The sequence below is a fragment of the Populus euphratica genome, unplaced genomic scaffold (assembly GCF_000495115.2).
Source record: "Populus euphratica unplaced genomic scaffold, PopEup_1.0 scaffold325.1, whole genome shotgun sequence".
NCBI classification, from domain to species: domain Eukaryota; kingdom Viridiplantae; phylum Streptophyta; class Magnoliopsida; order Malpighiales; family Salicaceae; genus Populus; species Populus euphratica.
The window spans coordinates 29,926-56,990 of record NW_011500213.1 but is presented as its reverse complement, the minus strand read 5'-3'; the positions used below and the strand labels follow the sequence as shown (position 1 = coordinate 56,990).

Below are 27,065 nucleotides of genomic sequence, written 5' to 3'. Positions count from 1 at the left end.
TATCTCGATATAAACCAAGTGCAGTTCAACCGTCTTTTCCAATTCCAAAACCCTCTATTGCTTTTGCCTGCACCGAAGCGCACCGTCCTCCTTTCCTTTTCTTCAACTCTCTCAGAAAACACAGTAACAAAAATGGTCAAGAAACGAAAGCCCACTTCCAAACCCCAACAATCATCATCTTCTAAACAACCCAAAATTGAAAAGCCCCCGCAGCCTCCACCACCTTCCTCAGAAGCTGAAGAAGTAGCAGCAGTGGTAGAGGAGGAGGAGGAGGAGGAGGAGGAAGAAGAAGAAGACAGTTCCTCATCAGAAACAGAGTCAGGGGATTCAGGATCCGAAGAGGAGGAGGAATCTGAATCTGAATCCGAAGAAGAAGAAAGCGAAGATTCTAAACGAGAAACCATAAGCAAAATCTTACAACCCTTCACTAAAGAACTTCTTATCAAAATCCTCAAAGAAGCAGCCTCCACTGACCCAGGTATCGCCACAGAAATCTTCAACTCCGTCGATTCTGACCCAGTCCACCGCAAAATCTTCGTTCACGGACTCGGTTGGGATGCCCACAACGAAACCCTTATCTCAGTTTTCAAAAAATACGGTGAAATTGAGGAATGCAAGATTGTAACTGATAAGGCTACAGGTCGCTCAAAAGGGTATGGTTTTCTTCTCTTTAAAACGCGAATTGCTGCGCGGAAAGCGCTTAAAGAGCCACAAAAAAAGGTGGGGAATCGAACGGTTTCGTGTCAATTGGCGTCTTTAGGAAAGGGCCAGAATCAGAAACAGGACAGTATCTCTGATATCAGTTTGAGGAAATTGTACATAGGGAATGTGGGTCCTCAGATTAGTGTGGAGAATCTTAGAGAGTTTTTTGCTCAGTTTGGAGAAATTGAAGATGGGCCATCAGGTTTTGATAAGAGTACTAGGAAGTTTAGGGGTTTTGCCTTCATTGTTTATAAGAGTTTAGAGGGGATTAGGAAGGCATTAGAAGAGCCTGTTAAGGTTTTTGAAGGTTTAAAGTTGCAGTGTTCACTATCTACTAAGAATAGCAGTGGTGGTGTTGGTAATGCTAATGTTGCGGAGGCGTCGAGTGCTGGTGCTGGTAACAATGCAGGAGTTGTGCAGGGAAATTTGGGAATTCAGGGTTTATTGAACCAGGGAATGGTGGGGCAGGGTGTGAATCCAACAGGTGCAGTTTTCTTGGGGCAGAATCCTGCTTTGGGGGTTTTGAATCCGGTGCTGGGTCTAGGTGTTGGTGCAGGTGGGATGCTGAATCAGACAGGGTTGAGTCCATTGTTTCCTGGTGGGGTTTCGCAGCCTTTGAACAGGGTTGGGAATGTTGGTCCTTCTATTGGATTGGGTGCAGGTTTTACCACACAGCATGGGATTAATACTATAAGCAACAGTATGATTGGTAGTTATAATTCTCAGGCTGCTTTGCAGGGATTGGGTGCTTATCAGAGTTCTCAATTGAGTCAGCCTTCTGCATCAGCAGCAAGGTCTCAGGCTGGCATTGGATCTGTGCCGAGTTATTTTGGGCGCTAGGTGAGACATCTGGTGGATCCTTGTGATATTTCTACCTCTTCTTAGTGCAGTTAGAATAACAATATGAATTTTACTTTCAACTTTCTGGGTAACCTGGCTCCTATAGTGTTCGAGGTTTTGACAATCTTCGTAAATTTGTTATCCCCATTATTAGTGCATGAGACACTTGTCGCTGATGTGACTGTAAAGTGTGTGTCTGGACACATTCTCTTGTTTATATATATATATAATATTGACAATGAGAGTATGAATTTAGGGTCCTAGTTGAACTAATAAACACAATAAGAATCGTGCCTTTTGTACTCAACTTTGTTTATACTATGAAATCTGTAATGTTATGGATTGAAGAAGAATAGGAGGAGATGGATTTCTTACTTAATCCAAGGAGAATAAGCTTTGAATGTAGAAGTTGTTTGCTGGATTTTCTTGTCAGCAGTTTGTTTTTGTCAGCCTTTTGACAATACATGGCTGGAATTGGAGGAGGAATTTTTGTTTTGATCATTGTGTAAAATGGCAAATGGCATTTGAGATAAAATGAAGGTGATAATTTATGGAGGAGAATATATGGAGATTAGCTTGTGGGAGAGCTATGATTGATGGGCTAGTTTAATTATGAATGCGATCTGTGATGTGGAAGTAGGAATTCTCTTTTGGCACAATGTATGGACCATGATGTGCTGCTGTATTTCAATTACTACAAGCAATGCATGAAGCCTTGGCTAATATAGATGGACTAGTCAAATATTTACCGGAAAAGATTCGTAACTTGATATCTCATCTTACTATCAGGGATTCGTCTTTATCCTCTTGAATTTCTTGCACTTTGCAAAGATTCTTTTTGTGGGTTTCTTTATCCACTGAGGTTTAATTTTGGAACCATTCTTTCAATTTATTGATGCTGCAGGTTTTAGAATTTGACTTTTGCTGTGAATGTTATCATAACAGGAACAGGACGCCAGGTAAATGGGGGATACTGGATTCAAGTTCATAATAACATCGCGTGCTTGTATTCATTTGTTGGATAAACAAATTGTTCAATAATCTCAAATTAATTGCTTAGGATTCAGTTTCAGCAAAATAGTGTTTCAAGAAGATCCTATCAGCTCGTTACCTTCTGCAGCACATTTCAATTCTTTGTTTACACTTGTAATATATTTGCTTCTGGATGTTCTGTCTTTAATTGATTTGCTTTTTCCTCCTTTGGAATTCTACGCTACATCTCATAAGCAGCTGCTTGATATTTGTTGTTGCATCGCATTTTCTAATAAGCTGGAAAACAATTAAACAAGTCTGTCATGGCGTGTAATCTGGTTCCATTAAATAATAATCTCTTCTACTGTTTTTATGTTGCAGCCTCGCTGGACACAGATGCAGGTAGCACCATTAGAGAATTTGAGGAGCTGAATAAGAAGTTCAAGAGCTGAGCCATGGTATCACCACGGTTAGTAGAGTTAAGAAGGGAGGTAGAGTGAAGACAGGCACCGCAGCCTTTGTGCTCCTAGCATTTTGTTTATCAAACAAGTAATGGCTATTGAACACAGATAAACTGTATCAACACAAAGCACTTTGTCTTGAAAGCCTTAACATGAGCACTTGATATTTTTATTCCTTTCCAAGTACCCTGTTTGAGATTCATGTTATAAATAAGTTATTATTTGATCCCTTTTTTTTTTGGTTAAATAATTAATCAATTAAATAAACCCACATTGGATCCCTTTGTTTGTAACCTAGTCCTTTTTTCGGTTTTTCATGACAATATATATAAATCATTAGGAAGACAATATTATCCAGGTTCTAACAATATAGAGTTTTTTTTTTTTTTAATGGTAAAAGGTATTTTGAATTTCCGAATATGTATAAATAAAAACTAAATTTTATTTTAAAATAATTTTAAAAACATATTTTTATATTGACATGATGTGTTTAAGAGTCTTTAAATTTGAATTTTGTGAACTAATGGGAGGAAACAACTTTCTTAGTCTTTAAATTATATCAAAGGTGTGTGTGTGTGTCAATGTGTGTGTGTATCAATTTTGTTATAAAAATATTTTAAATTATAAGAATTAAGTCAATGTGTGCCTCTAAAAAACATTTTATATATAAAAAAAATCCACGGATATTGATTATAATCTTACAGGCTGCACTGTACTACTTTATAAATGCAAAAGATGTAAGGGAGTTTATGTTGCACAGTTATATTCATAACTTGATCTAAAATTTGGTATCTAAGATTTGGTTATGAGTCAGATCTATTAATCTAAAATAGTATTATTTAAATATTAAAAAAAAATCATTTTAAAAAATTAAAATATCAAATTAAGTTTTAACAGGGTTTTAAAAAAAATTAAAACATCAAATTAGGTTAGAACAGGATTGTAAGTTGATCCACCTAGTCAATGGTTTAATTAAATTAACTCTCAATCTAGTGTAATATAAAACCCTACTCGAACCAGAATCTTGAGCCGGTGGTTCACCGAGTTGATCCACCTGTCAGGGAGTCTTGTAACAATGTATGAGAGATGAGTGTATAATATAATTTCTCCATGGTAATAAAACCCAATCTGACTCGGCCAGGCTAGTCGAATGTCGAAATTTGCTTTAATGAGCCCAAGTGGCAAAAGCCCACAGGTTAGGGTCTTGTCTTTTTTGTCTGTTCCTATAGAACGCCAAAGTGATACGTGGAATTCTGACGTGACAACAACTCAATAAAAAAAAAAAACATTTTTTTCCTCGTTTTGGTCCTCTGTTTCTCTGATTCGAAGTGCCACCCAGATCCTCTGAAGTACCAAATCCTTTTCCTCCAGGTATTATTTGTAATCATTTTTAGTTTTAGTTTCTACGCGGTTGATTGATTGTATAATTGATGTAAGTGATGTATTCTCTTGTTGAGGAAATTTAAACCCTTGTTTGGTTTGCGAGAAAATAGGAGGGAAAAAAAATATGAAAATGAAAAATCTACTGGAAAGTTTGTGTTTTAGTGATTTCTTTGAATATTTAAATTCTGGGTTTCCCTTCTTGGAACTGGAGAGGAGAGGAGAGGAGCATTTGGGATTTAAAAAGTGGTTTTTGTTATTGTTTTTAATGAGTTTTTTTTTTTTTTAGTTATTCATTTATGGGATGGCATTAGTAAGTGCTGCTTTTCATGCTTTTAATAGTTGAAGTTTTGAGGCTTAAAGAAAAAAAAAAAAGGGTTTTTGAATTGGTAGGTTTTATGGGTTAGCTTAGCAGATTCATGATTGTTTTTTTTTGTTTTTTGGAGGACAGTGGGATTACTTTCTAGATGGAAAAATGGAGGATATTAAGATGATAAGTTTTTAAGGGTTTTTGGGAGTTGTTTAGTGACTTTGGGTTTTGCCTCTTCTTTTTTTCTTTTTCTTTTTTAATGTGGAGATAGGTTTGGGGTCAAGAGTTTGATGGTGAATGGGGGTTCAAACGATGGCATCGCAAAGCAATGGCCAACAATCTCATATGCAGCCGTGTCAATTGATGAGGCAAACCTCGTGGTATAACCTCACTCTCAACGAAGTTGAAAACCAAATGGGAAATTTAGGGAAGCCCTTGTGTAGCATGAACCTTGATGAGCTTCTTAAAAATGTATGGAGCACAGAAGCAAATCAATCGATGGGAATGGATAGTGAAAGTACCGCAACATCTTCTCTTCAACGTCAGGCTAGTTTCACATTGGCTAGGGCATTGAGTGGGAAGACAGTGGATCAAGTCTGGAAAGAGATTCAAGAAGGGCAGAAGAAGAGGTTTGGTCAGGAAATGAACGTTCAGGAAAGAGAGCAGACACTTGGCGAAACAACTTTGGAGGATTTTTTGGTACAAGCAGGACTTTTTGCCGAGGCAACAATAAGCCCTTCTTTGGATTTGGTTACTGTTGCTGCAGGGACTCCGCAATGTTTTCCACAGAACATGGTCCTCTCCTCATCCCCTTCAACTGGCACGTTATCTGACTCTACGACATCGGGATGGAACAGGGATGCCCCAGATACACTTGAGAAGAGTATTGAGAGGAGGCTCAAGAGAAAGATCAAGAACAGGGAATCTGCTGCCCGTTCTCGAGCTAGAAAACAGGTAGGCTTTTAAACAGTTTCCATTTGTCTTCAGGGTTTTACTGTACCGTGGACATCAATTTGCTTACCCATGTCCTTAAAACTGAATTTGCAAAAATGCAGGCCTATCATAATGAGCTGGTGAGCAAGGTTTCACGTTTAGAGGAGGAGAATATAAAGCTCAAGAAAGAGAAGGTAGGAAGGATATTTCATTTTAATCAGCTGTTTTCTATTTCTTTTTCCGTGAACACTTGTCAACCACTCCAAGAGGAAAGATGAAAGAAATGGCTAAATGATTAAATGCCCCCACTGAATTGGAAATAGTGTTCCAAATTTTTAAGTTGTATTTCGGCCCAGTTTGGATTGATATATATTCTGAACTATTTTAATAGAGATGATGCACTTGGCAGAGAGGACTAGCTAGTAAGGATATTTGTTCTTGATCATAACTGTTAGGAGTAATGCTTCAGTAAGTTGACAGTTGTTGGAAAAGTCATATTTTATCTATCTCTAGATGTAACCTGAGAAGCTGCATGTTGTCGGGTGCTAGTCATTCTAATGCTGTGCTATTGTTTTGGTGCTCCTTGTCATGTTAATTATGACAAAAATCTTGTTTTTTCACATTATGGTCAATTTGAGGAAAAATTTGCAGGCCACACACACTCATTGAGAGAAAGAGAGAGGTCACGTCAGTTGTTGGTAGTTAAACAATATGATAATTTCTAAAAAAAATTCCAGCTAACATTGCCCCTTGAGATGTTGATCAATCATATCTCAGGTGTGACTCCTAAAAACCATAGGTTTTGGTGGATAGGTAGACTGTACTTCCATTCATTCATTATACTCCATTAATCTTCCACAATTAAACCTAGAAGTAGATCTGATTTCAGCCAGCTTTCCCATCAATTCCCTCTAGTTAAGCTAGTGTTCAAAGGCCCTGAACTCAACCCTAACAAGCTGTGCTGGTTTAGTGGGATTTGGAGTTTGACTGGTATTTTCAAGATGTCACTTAACTGGTTGAGGGACATGGTTAGACTTTGCTAAATATATTTCATTTGGCTGAATAATTTAATCAGCCAAGCAGGGCAGTAATTAAATAATACATTCCTTGGGACTTGTTACATTTGTGTAGAAAAATGTTCGCTTTTTGTTGCAGAATCTTGTTGACGGTTGCTGTTGGACCTGAATACTGGATAGAAGGTGGCAAGTTTTAGCTCTATAAGATGCTGTAATTTATATGTCAACCACAGTACATTGAAGTATTTGTGTTTGAGTAGCTTATACAAACTTTATTCCGCAAGTCTAATATCACTCAAAAATTATCTTTTGATTCTTTTACAAAACATTTTCTTTGATAAAGCTTTTGCAAATTTCATTTAATTGTAAAGTTTTCGTTCTATATTTGTTTTTTAGTGCCTTCTTGCTGCAAGAACCCTGGAACTGCATTAAAATAGTCAAATTTTCTTTTCTGCATCGATGAAATTTGCCACCATAAGCATTAGGATATCAAGTCGATGGTAGCTGTATCTTAGATAAATGAGTATTTTACATTGAAGCAACGGTTTTGTCCTGGAAGGAGTTTTGCATCCTGATTTTTTTTGCTTTCTATTTGAATTTCTTTGTTTCTAGGAATTTGAGAAGAAGTTCCCAATTGAACCTTCACCTGAACAGAAATATCAGCTTAGAAGAACCAGTTCTGCCACTTTCTGACGTACATCTATCTATGTGAAAGATTTGTAGTTGATCAAGCGTTATTGCTAGCCTCCTGGGTTTGTGTGGAAAATGCTGTCGAAATTCATCATGAGGCTGCTTCACCACTGCTGCTACTGTTGTGATTCCACCTAGCCCGCCTTTAGCTTTCATCATATGTACATTCAAGGTGATCTTGGTATTTTATACAGCACCATATGTGCAATGTTAATAACTTTATATGTCTAGGCTCCGACTTGGAGAAAGAATTATGTCTCACCCGTGTATTAGATTGTGAGAATTTTAAGACATGGACATCATTAACTTAACTGTAACCAATTTGTCGAAATTTCTTTGTCTCTGCCCCTTTTTTCTGCTCGGATCAGACTTCAACTTTGATATTGCCGAATGTGTAATGCATTGATATTCATGTCATTCTCACAGTGCTTGGAGCTTTATGGGGTTGGTCGATGTTGTCAGGATTTCCTAATTTACAACGTCAAAGGCTGATGGCAGATGCTGGAGTCCAGCCATTATTTTTGGTCTGCAAGTCTCTTTTGGAAGAGGGATTTTGTATTTGTTAAAGCAATCGTTGGATAAGATTTATTGATGGTGGATGGTTAGCGGAACATCACTCCTCAATTTTGTAATATTAATTGTTTACAATTTTGTTTCCGAAAGGCCTCTTAACCTTTGGCAGGCATCATTAAATCTTTGCATGTAATAGAAGCCTTTCTGCGCACCCGCTAGATAAATCGTCAAAAGCCAATTTCCAAGCCCTTAGTCAGCGCAGGAAGTAAAACTTAACTTTCAGTCTGGCTATAAAACAGTTCACAGTGGCATCGTTCTCGAAATCCCAGTTCTATCTATCTTCCTTATAAAACATCGTCTTCTTAGGCTATACAATACTGCAAATCTGGGAGAGTTCAAGTCCAGAAAAAAGTAATGATTCTGAAGGTTCACATAACATCCTGTACACTCCAAGAGCAGCCGAGCAGCCATCTTTTATGTGAAAATACTATTGCTAAGGGAATGATTTCAACATAATGTTGCCCAAGTGCCACGTGAATTTGGATTCAAATTGAGGGGGGACGCAGAAACTACATTTTGTAAACGCCAATCCCTTAGCTTCAATTTTTAATCCGTACTTTCCTTTTTCTGAATAAACCCTAGATATGGCACCAGCAATGAACAAGGCGCTCGAACTGCTTGTGGCCGACACTTTCACCTGATGAATGTAGAATGCTTCAGGAATCATAATACCGTACTCAGACTAAGGCTCGAATGGTAGGTTAGATTGGTCGTAGATCATTGAATCAACCTGGATCTAAATTTTCTAAACAAGTCAAAAGCAAATCTGACCACAGCCGAGCTACGAGTCAACAAGTCACCGAATCGACCTCGAAGAACGAGCAAGGTTTGATGAGAATGCTAAGAACATTCGTATTCATAGCACTCCTCATTTCTTCACCTAACAGAGTGACGGATCGCAATCCATTCAGCGATTGATAGCCCTATCGGAATTCATCAATGTGGGAAAACGTATGAACACCCTCATGCCAATAAATGGATAAAAAGTAAGAAGAGACAAACAATTACTTCAGAAGACAGGAAAAGCTAGAAAAGGAAGAAGAAGATAAGAATTTGCTGGGGATAAGCTCAACATCATCTAAACATGTCCTTGTCATCTTGAACTTTTTTTAGTGCCAGATTTCGACTTATTTCTAACCTGCATGTCTCTTCTAAAGTAGCCGTAGCTACAAGACAAGAGGATTGGTTCACGTGGTTGATATTCTTTTATCTCAGTAAAAGTGAATCCATGTATGGTAATGGTTATTCGCTGGTTGAGTTTTAAGTATATTTATATTTTATTTATTGCTCATTCGATTAGATATTTATTTTTTATTTATTAGGTTTTGTGCGCTCTGTCAATTTATAATATAACTCAATTTATAATATAACTCCACCTCAATTAATGTTCAATTGCATTCATTTCATTATTGTTTAAGTATCGTTATAAATATTTATAATAAAACATTTGGATCTACATAAATATTATATTCAAGTATCTTGAATATAGCATGTATATACAAGCTATTTTTTATTTTTTTTAATTTTAAAATATTATTTTATTATACATGAAAATTAAAAAAATATGAAATATTCTCCTCTGGTAGCTTATCCTTCTTTGATTCTGGTAGCTTATTCTTCTTTGATCTTGATAGGGTTAGGGGGGGTGGATAAATATTTTTACTGTTAATATTGTGAAAGTCAAGAAAGTCCTTGATGCATAACTCTAATATATCTTAACTTTAGGGATAAAAGAGTATTTTAATTGTGTTAAAAATTAAAAAAAAAATACATACAACCCCAAATAATTTTCTAATAACTACTAAGCAGATGAAAAGATTCAAATAACTCTAACCGAAGGCTTAAATCTAAGTTACTAAAGGGTAAACGAATAAAAACTAGCAATGTAGTCAGACCTAAGTAAACAATAAATAAAGAGAAGACAATTATGCACTTTAGTTTTTAGGTAGGAGAAAAAAAAAATACAAATAATCGATCACTTGTAGCAATTCAACCATGGTATATCTACATAGAAGACAATTATGCACTTTAGTTTTTAGGAAGGAGAAAAACAAGAAAAAAATGCAAATAATCGATCACTAGTAGCAATTCAACCATGGTATATCTACATGCGTTGCACTATATGGAATACAACATAACTGTACATTTAGTTATACGATGGATGATTAGATTTGACTACTAGAAAGTATCTCATTCACCTCCCACTTGTTGGAAGATGTGGAACACGCGCCAGTAACTATATGATTAAAAAATACAATGTGAAAAATACTAAAATACCCTCATGATCCTCCTACTTACACAATATACTCATGTAATTTCATTGTCACAATCTATAATAATCTATATCTAGAGCTACAGTGAAATCCTTGCACTATCCCTATGGTTGGGAGAAAGGAAAAAGAGATAATGAAGAAGGGTTAGAAAACGATGAACCGCTGTCATCGTCACCGCTGTTATCTGTGATTGGAAGAGGGGTGTCGACTATAAGCCAGTTGGTTTCAATATTAGATAGTAATGATGTTCATACTCAAAATAATAATAGCTCTCCAGATCGTGCCCCTGCTTGATCCACATCTCCTTTCTGATTTTATCCTAGGATATAATGGTAATTGTGATGATTTGATTGTAAGATTTTGGATTCTTAATTCAAAGATTGTGTCTTTTATTGGATTAAAGATAGGTTCAATTAAGATATGTGAAAAGGAAGGAAGAGGAAGATTAGTAAAAATAATGAAACGCAAGTTGTTTAAGCGTTTTGAGAAATGAGTTTTTTTTTTTTCATAATTTATAATGGAAATTAGATCTGATAGATAAAAAAATTAAAAAAATAAAATTTTATAAATTATTTTTAATAAAATAAATAATAATAAAAAACAAATCAGATAAATAAAAAAATTTAAAGAAATGATAAGGGAAAATTTGATATAAAAATCAGAAAAAATTAAAAAAAATACATATAAAAAATATTTAAAACAAAATATATAGAAATTAAAAATTTAAGATTAAATTGACTTGTCATGTCAAGTTTAATAACAACGAACCAACCTTGCTCATTAATTATAAAAATTTAATTATCAAAACTTGTCTTGTTAATAGTTACTATAGCAAATCCCAAAACCCTTTTTGTTTGAAATAAAATATTTTTTTTAGAAAATGATATATATAAAAAATAGATTCCTAAAAAATAAGTTATTTTCTGATATTTAATAGTATCATGAAAAATAAATTAAAAAATATTTTTAATATTTAGTCATGCCAAGAAAAATAAGTTGAAAAATAATTTATTAATGCTTTATTTTTTTCAAGTTATTCAAAGAATATTGATGAAAACTGACAGATAAAAAAGTTAAAGGATGATGAAATTAACAAAAATAATCTCAAATTAATAAATTATTCTAAATAAAAAAATATAAAAAATAATGGAAATTAGATCTGATAGATAAAAAAAATTAAAAAAATAAAATTTTATAAATTATTTTTAATAAAATAAATAATAATAAAAAAAAAATCAGATAAATAAATAAATTTAAAGAAATGATAAGGGAAAATTTGATATAAAAATCAGAAAAATTGAAAAAAATACATATAAAAAATATTTAAAACAAAATATATAGCAATTAAAAATTAAAATTAAAATTGATATAATTAACAAATAATAAGATATAATTTTTTTATGAATTCAGAAAACAATATTATAAATATTTTCTAAAAAATCAAGATATTTTTTTTTAGTATTTCAATTAATTAACTTCACTAATGATAAATAAATATTAAAAAAAAAAACATAAAAAGTGAAGTCTAAAAAATCACTTTTCATGGAGTAAACGTAAGGATAATTACTGATGGTCTGGCTTAGGTGGCGTTTCATCGTTGGAATTATCAAAAACTTTTACTTTTATTTTTTAATATTAAAGTGACAGTAAGATCACCGCTGCCACATGGTAATCAAATCTTATCCAAAATACGACCCACGTCACGTGATGTTAACGTCAAGTGGCGTGGACAGGAAACGGAAGCTTTACAGTGGCCCCCCCCTCAATCAGGCACGTGGTTTTTCTTTCGCCACGTCAGATCCACATCAATCAGTGGTTAAAATTTATTTTGTTCGTATATAAAGTTCACAATTATGTGATTGTAGCCCTTAATTAATACAAACATTTTAATTTAGCCCCAAAAGCATCGCTGCTATGGAAAATTACTTAATTAATGGGGGTATCATAGGATCATATTGAAAAAAAATTAAAAATGAGGGTACTCAAATAGAAGTTTAATTAAAGTCTCAATACCAAATTTAGAATTATGTTTAAAAAATAAAATTGTTGCGAATTGTTTGACGTTAACCAATCATGGTTAGGTTTCTAACCGGTACCGCATCAGATGAACAACAGTGGGTCCAAATGAATAAAGCGTGGGCCCAACGCAACATCATCGATGGAATCATATCTTGCATGGAGGTTTGTTTAACATAAGACATCTCTTAGGCTAGCTGTCGTGAAATCTCTTCCACTTGTCCATTCTTTCTCCTTTTCTTGATCATTTTTTATTTTGTGTTTTTTTGAGGAGGATTTGTGGTTCTATTTTAAAAAAATTCAGGTTTTAAAAAAATATTTTTAATTATAGTTTAAAAAATTATATTCTCAGTTAAAATTATTGTGATATAAATTTTTATAAGTAAAATAAATAAAAAATATATTATTTTAATTTTTATAAAATCAAGATTTGAAACGCAGTTATATATAAAATTCAAGATAAAAAATATATTTAATAAACAAATAATTTATTATTTGTGATTGAATAAAAAAAAATATTACTGAGACACTCTAATTAGAGAAAATCACTTTTTAATATTTAATATTTAAATAAAATTATTAATTTTTTTAAAAATTTGATTACCATCTTTGCTAAAAGTGGTTTATCTTTTGCAAGGAGTATTTTTTATTTGTTTGTTATGATTAGATTTTTAATTAACTTAAATGAGCAATGTATGCGGAAGGTTCTTAATTAGAAAAATAATGACTAGATTTGGAATACTAATTTTATATCTTCTATTACAATGGAAATGAATGGAAAATTAATTTTTTTCCATGTAGGATTAATTTGGAGTATTTATCATTTGTGTTTGGGTGATTAATTTCGTAGTTAAATTAAATTAATGAATGTATGTGAAGGGTTTTTAAAAGGGTAATTTGAATATTAATTTTGTATGTGAAGATTACAATAAACAGATTACAATAAACGTAAGTTTAATTAAACGAGTGAATGTATGGAAAAGGTTTTGTACTAAATGTAAGTTTACTTCTCATGAAGAAAGAAAGAAAAAACATTGGAATCAAAGTTGAGGAAAGCCTAAAGTGTCTTGTCTTCCTTTATTATATACAATGAAAATGAAGGATTAAACGACTTATTTGTTTTATGTAGTTAAAAGGTAAAAAATAATTATTAACTTTGAATATTATTTCTCTAGTGAAATTAGTGATATTGTCATGAAAGATTAAACAATTTATTTATTGAAAAATCTTGACTCCTTATAATGAAGTACACTATAGCTTTATTTTTTAATGAGTCTTCCAGCTTAACCAAATTAGTTAGAAGTTAATAAATTTTTAAATATTAAAATTTAGATAAAAAAGTCAACTTCTATATTTTATCAAGCTAAAAAAATTCTTTTTTTTCCTTGTATGTGTAATGTATTATATTGTTGAAGAGCTTTATCTTTTAATAAATCGTTCTGGCTTGACTGAATTAGTTAAAATTTAATAAATTTTTAAATATTAAGATTTAGATAAAAATAACAATTTATTTATTTAATCAAGATAAAAAAATTCTCCTTCTTCCTTTTGTATGTCTAATGTGTTATATTGTCATGTTGATTTTCTCAAGAGTGCACTCTTTGCTTCTCTCTTTCTCTTTACTTCCTTTTGATATTAATCACTCCTCTTCCATAATAAATATAAAACCTGTTTTTATAATATTTTTAAAGCCCAACATTTGATCGTGATTGTGAATATCTAAAAATTAAAAAAAAAACAATTCTTATATAAAAGTTATACTTCATAGAATTTTATTTCTCATAATTACCAAGTACATCTAAAAGAATATATGAATGCCAGCTCACCCTTTCATTATTTATTCGGAATGAAATTAAGGTTTTTTTTTAAAATATTTTTTATCATTAAACATTTATTTTATTTTTTATAAATTATTTTGATTTGTTTTATATAAAATTATTATAATTTTAAATAAATATCCTAATATTTAATTTATACTTAATTTTATAAATATTTATTTTTATTATCATATAATTAAATAAAAATTAATTTATAAAAATAGAATTTTTAAATCCAATAGAACCTATCATTTGAATGAAAAATTTAATAAAGTAAGTCGTGAAGCCTGTAATATTTTAATATATTGATGTTGTAATATTAAAAAATAATTATTTTAATATTTTTTAAATCAAATTAGTTTTGTTATCTAATATTTAAATTGTCTTTTAACATGTTATATTTGTTACTTTATCTTAAATTAATTTCTATATATTTTAAACTGAAACTATCTATAACACTTTTTTTTATTCTATAATTTTATGATCAGATTAAAAATAATTTGTTAAAATTCAGGAATATTAAAAATTAAGAATTTAAAGTGTAAAACATAAAGAAATCTCATTATTAATCTCAAATTTAATTCAGAAATATGTTAAAAGTATTTTTTTATTCAAAATTATTTTTTATATTTTTAGATCATTTTATAAAATAATATTTAAAAATAATTTTTTTAAATAAAAAATATTATTTTAATATATTTATAAATAAAAAATATTTCAAAAAACAGATAAAACAAACTACCAAACACTTATGTATTCCACATCGGATGCGTAGTGGGCCCATATTATCCTCCTATTGTCTCAAGAACTACAACTAAGATCGACCTTACCCTATAACTCTCTTCCTTCAATCGTTATCCATATATCCGCTCTCTCTCCTCTGCAACACATCCAAACTATCCCATTAACCATATCACTAGACTTCCAGCACCACCGATCTCCTCCACAACTCCTCCTCCACTCTTTACACGCCTCTTCTTATTTTTATCATATTCATTACCAAAAAAAGAAAAAAAAAATTATTAAATACGATGTTGTATTGTAATATTTTCACCATCTTCGGACGAGAACTACCTTTCTTTTGTTGATTTTGGGCTAACGCTAGTTCTGTACCGTACGTGGGCTAAAGGGTAGAGGGTTATATTAATGGGGAATGCAAACGGTAGGGAGGAAGGAGAAAGAGACGATGGAGAAGGGTTAGAAAACGGTGAGTTGCCGTCGCCGTCGTCTGTGATCGGAAGAGGGGCGTCGACTACAAGCCAGTCGGTTTCAATATTGGATAGTAATGATGTTCATACTCAAAATAATAATAGTCCTCTAGATCATGCCCCTGCTCGATCCACGTCTCCTTTCTTGTTCCCTCCTCAGGTATAATGGTAATTGTGATGATTTGATTGTAAAATTTTGGATTCTTAATTCAAAGGTTGTGTCTTTTATTGGATGAAAGATAGGTTCCAAAGATCTGTGAAAAGGAAGGAAGAGGAAGATTAGTGGTGACTAATTGCCTTCATGGTTGGATTTTAAGCATTTTGAGAAATGGGTTTTCTTTTATTTTCTCAGTTTGTTTTGATTTGTTTTTAATAATTAAGATCTCCATTTACGTGGTTTAATTATTTTATGTAGTGGGTTTTATTTAAATCTGATACATGTCTTTTAAACTGCATGGTTTTTGTGGATGTATTTGTCAATAATTGAAAACTTTTGTGCAAGAAATAATATTGTGATCAAATAACTAAGAAAGAAAGTTATTGCGATGCCAAGGGGGCTGAATTGAAGATTCAATCATGACTGTAGTTCTTAAGAATGTTATATAATTTGAGAGTTTGGTTTCTTTCTGTTCCTTAGATGTCCTTGTTAACTTTTTGAGAATCAGTAATGACAATGGGGCTCTTAACATGTATGTGGTTGATCCACTAGTCTATAGTACTTGCCTCGTTATGTTTGCTTATAAGGCATTTGCAACCCGTGTGTGATGCTGACATATTGTGGGTTAGAGTTGGGATGGTTTGATTTCAGCAGCTTAATTGCTGTTTTATGTGTGAGAAAAGGTGTGATTTCTCTGGTGGATATTGTTGTGGATAGTTGCATTTTACTTTTATTGCTGATTTTTATTTTCGTATTTGTTGGGGGAATGTAAAGGTTAAACTTGCTCTATGGACTGAACAGTGGATTTATCTCTGAATGTGATAGAACTTTAGCTGATGAAACTGCTTCTGTATTGTGCATGTTTGCAGGCTCCTGTTGCCCCCTTGCGAAGGCCTGATGCCCCTCCTGTTTTTGATCAAGTTTGGCAGAATGATTCCCATGAAGTTGTTGATGAAGACCAATCCCCTGAGCGAGGAATCCCTACAGTTATCACATGGAGCCATGGTGGAAACGATGTGGCAGTCGAAGGATCATGGGACAACTTTTCTTCAAGGTAAGGTTTAGCTACCATCTTAAACATGAAAGATCCGAAAGGAGCAGTTGTTGCTTCGGAGGAAACTTATATGATATCGTTTATTGTTCTGTTGCAGGAAAAAGTTACAAAGATCTGGGAAGGATCATTCTATTCTTTTGGTCCTTCCATCAGGTATATACCACTATAAGTTCATTGTGGATGAAGAGTGGAGATATATTCCAGATCTTCCTTCTGTAACTGATGAAATGGGCCGTGTTTGTAATCTTCTTGATGTTCATGTAAGTATCCTGACATGGCTCTTGGTCTTACAAATCCAGAGGCATTTGATTGTTTAAAAGTCATTACTGCCAATGGTTTTGGAAACTAAATAAGCCCAGAATCAAGGGTTTTCAAGGGATATGTTCAGGATGCACTTGAAAAACTGGGATTTCATGCAAACCAGTGATGTGAAACATGCTTTTTATTTGTCATATGGGAGCTAGCAACACGAATTCTGCTTCCTCTATATGCATATATAACCAAGATCTTGCTAGATAAATATTTTCCCTACTAATATTCATGTATGAGGAAGAAATACAAGACTTCTTGGTCCAAAGAACCATTTTTTAGTGTCTGGAAAAATTGCAAAAATAATACATGTATTTGTTAATGATTAGATTTGTAAGTTCCTCTTGCTATTTCTTGCAGGATTTTGTGCCAGAAAATATTGATAGTTCAGTTGAGTTTGAGGCCCCACCATCTCCAGACTCCACTTACAGTCAAGCATTTCCAGCTGAGGATGATTTTGCGAAGGATCCTTTAGCAGTTCCACCGCAGCTAAATCTAACAGTCCTCGATGAAGCTTCTTCTTCCAAGCCTCAACATGTTGTGCTGAACCACCTTTACATTGAGAAGGGATGGGCATCTCAGTCTCTAGTTGCTCTTGGACTAACCCATAGATTCCAATCCAAGTATGTAACTGTTTGTCTTTATAAGCCACTCAGAAGGTAGCACCCTCCCACTTTCCATTCATGACTCTGAAGGAAAGATGATCGCTTTTGTAATATGGTTTGTTCTGAGATTTCTCTGTTTATAGATTTTCTCTACTTCTGCCTGTTTTGTTTCTTGTAGTTAACTTTCATTCTTTTGAAGCGCGCCTGCTTCAATATTATTATCAGGAAGGTCCACACATAGTTTGAAAATGAGTAACATAAATTGTGGTCATCAGATTCTTTTGTTTGAACTATTGGATGTAGTCCTTTAGGGGAGAGTAGTTCTAAGGTTCAAACTTGAAATTCAACCTAAGCTACTTTTAGGCGAAGATAAAAAACTAGCTCTTACCCTCTGGTTCCAGCTGACGAAATTGGCTTGGTAAAGATATGAATTACCTTGTTTTCAGGCTCTTTTTTTTTTTTTTTAAGTGATTTTTAAAAAATTATTTTTTAAATTTTTTAGAGTTTGTTTATCATTATAAAAATTAATTAATAATTTTTTTTGAATAATAAAAAATATTTTTCAGTTAAATTTGCAGAAAAGTTTTTTTTGGATAGAAAATTCAAGTTGTAAAAAATTTATAAAAATGATTATATTAAATTTAGTTTTTAAATTTATATTTTATTTTAAATATTTTTTTTTGTTAATTTTATTCCTTGATAAAGATATGAACTACTTGTTTTTGGACTGTGTGTTTGTTTTTAAAAAGTTATATTCTGGAAATTGTTTTTTTTAATTTTTTTATATTTATTTACTATTAAAAAAGTTATTTAATAAAAAATATTTTTTAGTCAATAAAAATATTTTTTAATTAAAAATATTGAACTTGGTTTTTTTTTAAAAATATTTTTTTATTTTAGATAAAAAATACTTTTTATGAAAAATTTAATATTTCATATTATTTGTTAATTATATTAAATTTGATTATCAAATTTTTTATTTTATTTTGTTTTGAATATATATATTATATATATATATAATTTTATCCTTTATAATTAAATTTTTATAGTAAATTTGGTTTTTATTTTTTTAATTATTATTTATTTTATTTAAAATAATTTATGAAATGATAATTATTATTATTTTAAATTTATTTTTTATTTTTTATTTTTTATTTATTTTATTTGAGATAATTTATGAAATTATTTTTTTTAATTTTATTTTTATTTAACTTTTTAATTTGTAAGATTTCTTCTTTGTTGTTTTAATAAATTTGAAAAAAAATATTAATAAGTTATTTTTAAATTCATTTTCTATAATATAACCAAATATTGAATTTTTTTTAATTTATTTTTTATTATATTATCAAATATTAAAAAATAATTTATTGTTTTAGATTCTTTTTTTTGAAAATACTATTTTTCAGCAAGTAAATATAGCGTTAAACATTATCTGTCTGTTGTGCAAGTTCTGCTGCCTAGTTGATGACATTATCGGTCTGTTGTGCAAGTTCTGCTACTTGGTTGATGATGATTGCAAATGACGTGCTGTGCCCGTTCAGCAACGCTAAGAGTACCTTACAGCAGCTCAATGGGTTCACTTCTAGCCAAAAGAACAGAAGGTCCACACATAGTTTGAAAATGAGTAAAACATAAATTGGTCATCAGATTCTTTTGTTTGAACTATTGGATGGAGTCCTCTAGGGGAGAGTAGTTCTAAGGTTCAAACTTGAAATTCAACCTAAGCTACTTTTAGGCGAAGATAAAAAACTAGCTCTTACCCTCTGGCTACTGACTATTCTAGCTGACGATATTGGCTTGGTATATTGGCTCGGTAAAGATATGAATTACCTTGTTTTCAGGCTTTTTGTTTATAAGAAGTGATTTTTAAAAAATTATTTTTAAATTTTTTTAGAGTATGATTACTATTATAAAAATTGGTTAATAAAAAATATTTTTTGATCAATAAAAAATATTTTTTAATAAAAAAAAAATAGCTTGATTTGTATAAAAGTATTTTCTTTTTATTTTGGATAGAAAACATAAGTTATGAAAAATTTAGAAAATTTATATTATTTGTTGATTATATTAAATTTAATTTTTAAATTTTTGATTATTATATATGTTTTGTTTTGAATATTGTTTTTTGCCAATTTCATTCCTTGATAAAGATATGAACTACTTGTTTTTGTGGTGTGTTTGTTCCTAAAAAGTTATATTCTAGAAATTATTTTTTAATTTTTTATGTTTATTTATTATTAAAAAGGTTATTTAATGAAAAATATTTTTAGTTAATGAAAAATATTTTATAGTTAAAAAAATTTAACTTGATTTCTAGAGAAATTGTTTTCTTTTATTTTGGATGAAAAATACTTTTTGAAAATTAAGAAAAATTTAGTAATGTTATATTATTTGCTGATTATATTAAATTTGATTTTTAAATTTTTTATTATATTTTTTTGAATATATATATATAGATATATAATTTTATCTCTTATAATTTAATTTTTATAGTAAATTTGGTTTTTATTTTTATATTTATTATTTTTTTTATATATTAAATTTGGTTTTTATTTTTTTGATTATTATTTATTTTATTTAAAATAATTTATGAAATGATAATTATTATTATTTTAATTATTTTTATTTTTTTTTATTTATTTTATTTGAGATAATTTATAAAATTATTTTTTTAATTTTATTCTCATTCAAATTTTTAATTTGTAATATTTGTTTCTTATTATTTTAATAAATTTTTTAAAAAATATTAATAAGTTATTTTTAAACTTATTTTCTATAATATAACTAAATACTGAATTTTTTTTAATTTATTTTTTATTATATTATCAAATATTAAAAAATAACTTACTGTTTTAGATTTTTTTTTTTTTGAAAAACATTATTTTTCAGCAAATAAATATAGCGGTTAAACATTATCCGTCTGTTGTGCAAGTTCTGCTACCTAGTTGATGACATTATTGGTCTGTTGTGCAAGTTCGGCTACTTGGTTGATGATGATTGCAAATGATGTGCTGTTCCCGTTCAGCAACGCTAAGAGTACCTTGCAGGAGTTCAATGGGTTCACTTCTAGCCAAAAGAGCACGTCTTTCAAATCTAACTCATTTATAGTTGAGGAAATGGGGGAGGTGCTCATTTCTCCAGATTGAAATTTGTCCGAGCGTCCGGTAATAAATTGCCCTCCCAGCTCCGCAGAAGTTAGTGACCGAGCTTAGATTGTTGCCAGTTCAACCTACTACGATGCTTTTAAGCCAAAAATTCATATCGTCTCAAATTGTTATGGTTTCGCTTTTCACAAGATGGTATCTCAGGGTCCTGAGAAACTGCATTAAGGAAACCCAGCATACCTGCTTCTTGCAGTGAAATGCCATAATCACGAAAATAACTGCAGATTCAGGATATCAAACAATAGTAGGAATGCGTTCTGGCAATCAATTCGGCTAAGATCTGCATGGTTCTGCAAAGTACTGATCTTGTTTGTCCTGTAAATTACTACTGAGCAGGCCAATTGAATTTGAAAAGAACAAATCATTCTTGTGCTTCTGTGTTTTGTTCTTGAATGCATTTGCGTTTGGATTTTTTTTGGTGCTTTGTTTGTACGCTTGCAACAACCTACTGATAATAATCTCCTTTTATTTTCAATATGAACACATCCTGAGTGTCAGAATCTCATGTTTGATCCTGACATCCTCTATTATCCAAGGTTATTCTGTCCTTGAACAAATTAAAGCTGTGCTGCTCCTGATTTTCGAAGGAGATGAATAGTTATTTCATCATGGACAGAAGTTGATCACATAGTTAGATCCACTAGGACAAGTAAGTAGGCTACTTTTATCATCATAAGCATAGCTATAAGCCTCAGGGCACTGTTGCTTGAAAGTGCTTGAGTACTTGGTAGCAAGGCACTTGTCTGGTGTGCTGAACTCACCAGTGCAGCAGAACCGTGGCTGGTTGAATGCCAAACATGCACTCTTGCAGGCAATCACAGTCCCATCAGACCCTTTAACAGCTAATTTAGAATCACAAACAGCGTTCACATTAGCTGCACAGCTCGTGGAACGGCACTCACTAGAACCTCCTTGTGGAATTACTGAAAGGGGGATGTTAAAACCATCCACCAGGCTGATATCATAGTAGTCGTGTCCGTCATTAGCTCTTAGAGTGAACTCTGCCAAGGATGCCGGTGGTAAACCACCAGCACCATGGCATTCTATTCTACCAGAGGCACAATCACCGGTTGCACAAGTAAACTTGCCTGAGGAATCTGTATTGCATCGCGTTCGACCCCAGAACCGACCAGACCATGGCGCAGGGGTACTCAGGGAAGATGAAGCACCTGTTGTCAGTGCAAAGCCTGTCGAAGACAGCTGTGGACTGTCAGCATTACTTAGGCTTGCTGGCCAAACAGTGAATGGGCAGTTGTTCTTAAAGGAAAAGGTGACCGATAGAGCTCCTGCATGTTTGAAACCTGCACAAGATTTTTTTCATTCATGTTAGAATAGGTTTATATAATGAGTGTGTTGACATCTTACATGCAACCAAAACTCGGAGACGAGGTACTTACAGACGAGGAGTAAGGTGAAGGTAAGTGCCAAGGGAATTTGATTGGCCATTGCTGAATCTGAGACGAGGTACTCAGGCTGAAGATTTTCTGTTTGTAAGCAATTGAAGGGCAAGCAAGCAGGGATACGCTTATATAATTGATTACAGGGAGCTGTGGAGGATATTTGGATTCTTTAGCATTAGACCTGTGGAGTCATGAGAAAGAGGGGGCTGTTTATTCACAAGATTTAGGCTTCTTGTCTCAACATGAATAAATCATGCACGTCAATCTCAGATCTTCATTTCATAAGAAAAATAAAAATGTTAAAATCACAAGGTTTTGATGACAAATTGGTTATCTGTACTGTATTGTTAGGATAGGAAGAGCTTAGGACGTGGAAATGTCCTTGTGATGGGTTATTATCTGTATGGAACATTTCCCACTATTTTTTCTCTCTCTCTTTTTTGTTCATACTTGCAAAATGCTTTGATGTAAGAAAACTTGATGAACTGATAGACCGAACCGAGTTTAATAGCAGTGGTGAATAATCAAATCTCAAGTCACAAAAAAATTAGTTAGAATAGTAAAAAAGCTACAAAAATATCCCTTTTCCGTAAATATTAAAAAAATGGAATCGTGAATAAAATGATAAACCCTTTGCTCAATTTACAAGAATATTTTTGAAAATGTTTTTGGAAAATGCTGCAAGATACCTCGGAAAAAGAAGATGTTTCACATATATAGTGGGCAAAATCATGCTTTTGTAAAGGGTTTTGACTAACTGTAAATCTTTCAAGGTAGAAAAATATCTCTTTACTTATAAATTATATTAGCAACATGCTGCAAACATTCAAGACTAGTTCTAACTTGCTCTTGGGGGGTAAAAAGGGAAAAAGATTTGCAGTTGAATTTTGACTGCTAGTTGCTGTGTTTTTGGTATAGTAGTATTTGAAATTATGATAATATTTTTTTTAAAAAAATATTTTTAAAATTTATATTTATTTTTAACGCTAACGTGTAATCTAAAATCATAAATCACGTTGTGAACACAAGTATGAACACAAGTACGAGATTGGACGTCATGTTCTTGAAGCCCCTAGATTTATGACTAAAGTGTTAAACAAACTGGAGCATGCTTGGACTTTAGGCACAACTTGTCTGCATCTTGTTGATTGCACCACTAATTGCTTTCAGATTATTAATTTTGTTATGCATGAATACATGTTTCCAGCTAGAGATGCTAGTCTCATTATCAATTGTCAATTTGATTTATTCTATCCTCAAGTTATTTTTTTTTTTTGGACATTAGTCTGAATGCTATAGCCGACTTCATTTTGAAGCAATTCAAGATTTTTTATGGACAGATATAAAGCAGAAAAAGGCAATCACTGAACATCTCGTCATTACAATTCAAGCAGTGAGAGAGAGAGAATCAATTAGCCATTAATATACAAACAGCAAGCCTTGTAAGCAGAAGGAAAATCAAGAGAACACAAAATAGAAATATGGGAAATACGGAGGTCCGGATGTTTTCTATTGAATTTAGTTCTGGTAGACTATACAGTCTAGTTCGATAAACCTAGAGCACGGGTGGATTCAATATGAACATTCCAGTCATACATCACTCCAAAAGAAGATTACAAACACAAATGCTTTATTTAATATGGAAACCAGCAAATGGCTTCCATGAGAGAGCCATTTCAAGTCGAACTAAGGCCATCTATCACACTGATCACCTAATAAGAAGAGATTAACATGGGATATATATATAATAAACATCAATCTCTTGATCTCACAAGCTGTGCTAAGTATAAAAAATCAGGTCAGAGTTGCCAGCTCCCATATCTTTATTGTCCCATCATCACTTGTGGAAGCAAGCAGCCCGGTTTCCTAGCAAAAATGATAATCATATACAGTACACATTTAGAATACAGTCGTAACTTCAACACTAACCATTAAACCCACATGAATACATAACCAGCCCAACACCATGCCACCCCGCCCTTTCCCCCACCCACATGCACACAAGAGAAGAACAAAAATCAGGACATGGTTTCAAATTTTAGGAGTGCTGGAAGCTTGCGCTGATCCAGTGGGTTGCTTGTTGGAACCACCTGCAGGGTCAACAGCAGCCCCTGATCAAGTGCCACGATGGTTTTTCTTTCTCATTAATTTTTCTGTGCAGGGGACAGTAGTGTAGTACACTTCCAGTAATATATAAGGTCAGGTATCTAATCAGCTTACCAAGACACTTGAATGGAAAGCATTGCTAGATTGCCACAGAATCCAAGAATCTATAAACAACCCTGCTTCTCATTCCTCTCATCATATCCATTATACAAAGATAGCTATATGCATAAATTTAATCTCACATATCCAGAACAAATCTTACCCCAGGGCCCCATTGCACTGAGTTTATGTCCATATCATGAGCCTTTTCCCTTTTTAACAACAGTTTATATGAAGGACCATCAACCTGTAACAAACACGGAATTGTCTCATTTGATTTTTCATTACATGAAGGATCGTTGCACTTGCTATGTTAAATTGAATCAGTAGATATAATAAATATGAGGATATAAATCTTGAATACCAAACCATCTTTGCTCTCCACGAAAAACCGCAGTGCGTCATCAGCTGCTCCACTTGCTATAATACCTTCCCTATTCAAGGGTGAAGAGGTGTAAGAACTGAGAATTTAGGGTGGGAAGAACTGTGCAAAAAGACAAAGGATAGCCCAGAAAAAGTCTAGAAGAGCACCCAATAACAACAAAACACAGGGAAGGTAACGGTGGTTTGAAATTGAAGAGCACAACAGCAGCCAAAAACCAAGTAAAACCATGAGTTGGACATGATAATTAGTAAACTTAATTTGCAGGGCTGCTACCTTGACCAATGAACTGAAAAGATTGTTCTATCATGATAACCCGAGAGAGTGCAAAGGTGATTCCTGAAAAACAAACCAAGTTATCAGTAAGTGTTGCTTTGTGTTTGGGCATGTATGCTGCACAATCCAAAAAGAAAGGCCTATAGTTTCACCATAACAAACAGAGCATGAAAATGAATTATCAATCCCTCAGGGAATTTAATCCCAAATCTATTACTCCATTCTTTTTTGTAACCAACATAACTAAATAAACTTCAATAAAACTGATAAATAGGATATGTTGATGAACATGGAAAGTCATTCAAGAAATCCTAAAATAAGGTGCAACTCTAATTTGGGATGGAGATCATATGGTGCAATTCTCTCACATTGCATAAATCTCACATCATTTCACATGGTAAATGCATCCTAAGAGCACCGTAACCAATCATCTATCATCAGGTACTAATAGCTGTTATCATGCAGCATACTACTTGGCACCACCATAATTTCCATCATGAATTTCAAATATTTCTGTCATGAGTTTCATCCACACTTGATTCAAAGACTTTTCTTTACCTGAATTCTAACATTAACATGTACAAATTCTATAACTGATTATATATTCATACAAGGAACATTTCAATATGCTGTAATAAAATAAAAAGTAGAAGATCCATTATGCATAGAGAACATGTTTCTCACCAAGAAACAAGGTCATTGCCTGATTGCATCCCTCCAACATCTGCTTCCCATATTTTTAGTGTAAGATCATCACTGCAAAATCAATCCAAAAACACCTGTTCAATTCCCTTCCATGAACAGCTCTGTTTTTTTCACCTAAATTACCTTTTTGCTTTAAAATAACCCCAATCAATGATCATCAAAACGAAAAAGAACAAAGAAAAATAGATTTACATACCTACAAGTAACCATTCTGTTTCCTTCAGCATTAAAAGCAAGAGCCCAGACAGTAGAAGAGTGACCACTGAGTAGAAATCAACTCTTGTCCAATTAGATAAACTCGTCATATCATAAAACAAGAGATGCTAATAAACCAACAAATAACATGAACTAAGTAACACAAATTTCAATCTTTGTAAAACCTATATATATCAGCTACAAATGAAGAGAGAAGCAGTACTTGTTAGATTCACCTAAGGATTGAACACAATGCCAATCACCAGTACCATCATCAGCCCAAACCTGTAATTCTACCAAAAATTCAACATTGTTCTTGCAAAACTGAAACACACAATCTTAGTCGTTGAAGAGAAAACAAAAGATGGGATAAGCAAATTTATCCACAAAGAGTACCTTAACAGTGTTATCATAGCTACAAGAAAACAAAACATCCATAGTTGGATGCCATTTAACCATTTTAACATCCTGTGTATGTCCTTGCAAAACTGAAACACACTCAAATTCATTCCCAGGCATCACTTCCCATATCCAAACAGTCTTATCCCTACTACACGTCGCCAGGAGCGAACCTGATGCATTCCAACTCACACACTTCACTTCATTTTCATGACCCTATTGTTCAAAACCCATAAAAAATAAAATAAAAATTAACATCTTTTTACACCATTCTGCGGGAACTTATACCAAAAGTCGAGATTTTAAATAAAATACCTCTAAAGTAGAAACGCATTCGAAATCACCGCCAATGTTCTCCCAAATGGCGGTGGTGGCATCAAAGCTGGCGGTGGCCAATAATTTCCCACAAGGAGACCAGGCACAAGACCGAACAGTTCGAGTGTGGGTTTCTTCCAGAACTGCCTTGCAATGCCAAAGGCGATTGGAAGGAGTCTGCTCCCAGATTCGAACAGTCTTATCGCCACTACAAGAAGCCAATACAGGAGGATTATTAGAAGTTCCGGTGGCCGGATTCCAAGCCAAGCTCCAAACCCTATCTGAGTGTCCTGCCAGGGTTTGAATCTCCTTCAACTCCATGTTGCCATCGTACAAACCCTCCATGGTCAAAATCAATTCGGCTTCCCGATGTTAAGCTTGTATAGGTCTCTCTCTCTCTCTTAATTACCTTGTGTAATTTTAGTTTATTACAAGAATGACCGGCTTGACGGCTAACTCTTCCTCGTAATTTTTATTACATTTTTTTAATAAAAAGGACGACATTCATCTAGTATAACTCACCACACCAAATTTGTAATCCCCATTAAGATTCTATGGGATTTAATAATTATTTTAAATAATTTTTATTTAATAATATAATAATAAAAATAAAAATTTAAAAATTAAAACATTAACTAAAAAATGATGATGTTTGTTGAAAATTACAATAGTTTCTTATAAAATTAAAATAAATTATAAAAAGTAATT

General features: G+C 32.6%; 5 protein-coding genes across 7 annotated transcripts; 3 read left to right on the top strand and 2 right to left on the bottom strand.

Annotated features, from left to right (window-relative positions):
• Positions 1-3,205, top strand: LOC105112150 (UBP1-associated protein 2A-like). 2 transcript variants are annotated; one of them, XM_011007744.1, is made up of 2 exons: positions 1-1,542; positions 2,896-3,205. In XM_011007744.1, the coding sequence occupies exon 1, from the start codon at positions 133-135 to the stop codon at positions 1,540-1,542; it is 1,410 nt and encodes a 469-aa protein (XP_011006046.1). In that variant the 5' UTR covers positions 1-132; the 3' UTR covers positions 2,896-3,205. The 2 variants fall into 2 exon arrangements, with proteins under 2 accessions (XP_011006046.1, XP_011006047.1); XM_011007745.1 differs by lacking the exon at positions 2,896-3,205 and adding an exon at positions 2,488-2,739.
• A 1,018-nt stretch (positions 3,206-4,223) lies between these two features.
• On the top strand, positions 4,224-7,650 carry LOC105112147 (ABSCISIC ACID-INSENSITIVE 5-like protein 2). 2 transcript variants are annotated; one of them, XM_011007742.1, is made up of 4 exons: positions 4,224-4,324; positions 4,937-5,619; positions 5,721-5,792; positions 7,227-7,650. In XM_011007742.1, exons 2-4 carry the CDS (start codon positions 4,963-4,965, stop codon positions 7,305-7,307), a joined length of 810 nt encoding a protein of 269 aa, XP_011006044.1. In that variant the 5' UTR covers positions 4,224-4,324; positions 4,937-4,962; the 3' UTR covers positions 7,308-7,650. The 2 variants fall into 2 exon arrangements, with proteins under 2 accessions (XP_011006044.1, XP_011006043.1); XM_011007741.1 differs by having other exon boundaries at positions 4,224-4,346.
• Positions 7,651-14,845: 7,195 nt separating this feature from the next.
• LOC105112149 (SNF1-related protein kinase regulatory subunit beta-1-like) lies at positions 14,846-17,548 on the top strand. The gene is made up of 4 exons (XM_011007743.1): positions 14,846-15,351; positions 16,218-16,402; positions 16,500-16,662; positions 17,072-17,548. The coding sequence occupies exons 1-4, from the start codon at positions 15,130-15,132 to the stop codon at positions 17,372-17,374; spliced, it is 873 nt and encodes a 290-aa protein (XP_011006045.1). The 5' UTR covers positions 14,846-15,129; the 3' UTR covers positions 17,375-17,548.
• A 3,378-nt stretch (positions 17,549-20,926) lies between these two features.
• Positions 20,927-22,113, bottom strand: LOC105112146 (thaumatin-like protein 1b). The gene is made up of 2 exons (XM_011007740.1): positions 21,878-22,113; positions 20,927-21,781 (listed from the first exon to the last, which is right to left on the bottom strand). The coding sequence occupies exons 1-2, from the start codon at positions 21,924-21,926 to the stop codon at positions 21,087-21,089; spliced, it is 744 nt and encodes a 247-aa protein (XP_011006042.1). The 5' UTR covers positions 21,927-22,113; the 3' UTR covers positions 20,927-21,086.
• Positions 22,114-23,356: 1,243 nt separating this feature from the next.
• Positions 23,357-26,816, bottom strand: EMB1345 (Transducin/WD40 repeat-like superfamily protein). Its single transcript, XM_011007739.1, has 9 exons — positions 26,358-26,816; positions 26,040-26,258; positions 25,867-25,928; positions 25,645-25,710; positions 25,428-25,499; positions 24,744-24,806; positions 24,450-24,519; positions 24,249-24,332; positions 23,357-23,746 (listed from the first exon to the last, which is right to left on the bottom strand). The coding sequence occupies exons 1-9, from the start codon at positions 26,700-26,702 to the stop codon at positions 23,675-23,677; spliced, it is 1,053 nt and encodes a 350-aa protein (XP_011006041.1). The 5' UTR covers positions 26,703-26,816; the 3' UTR covers positions 23,357-23,674.
• Between the last annotated feature and the right edge of the window lie 249 nt (positions 26,817-27,065).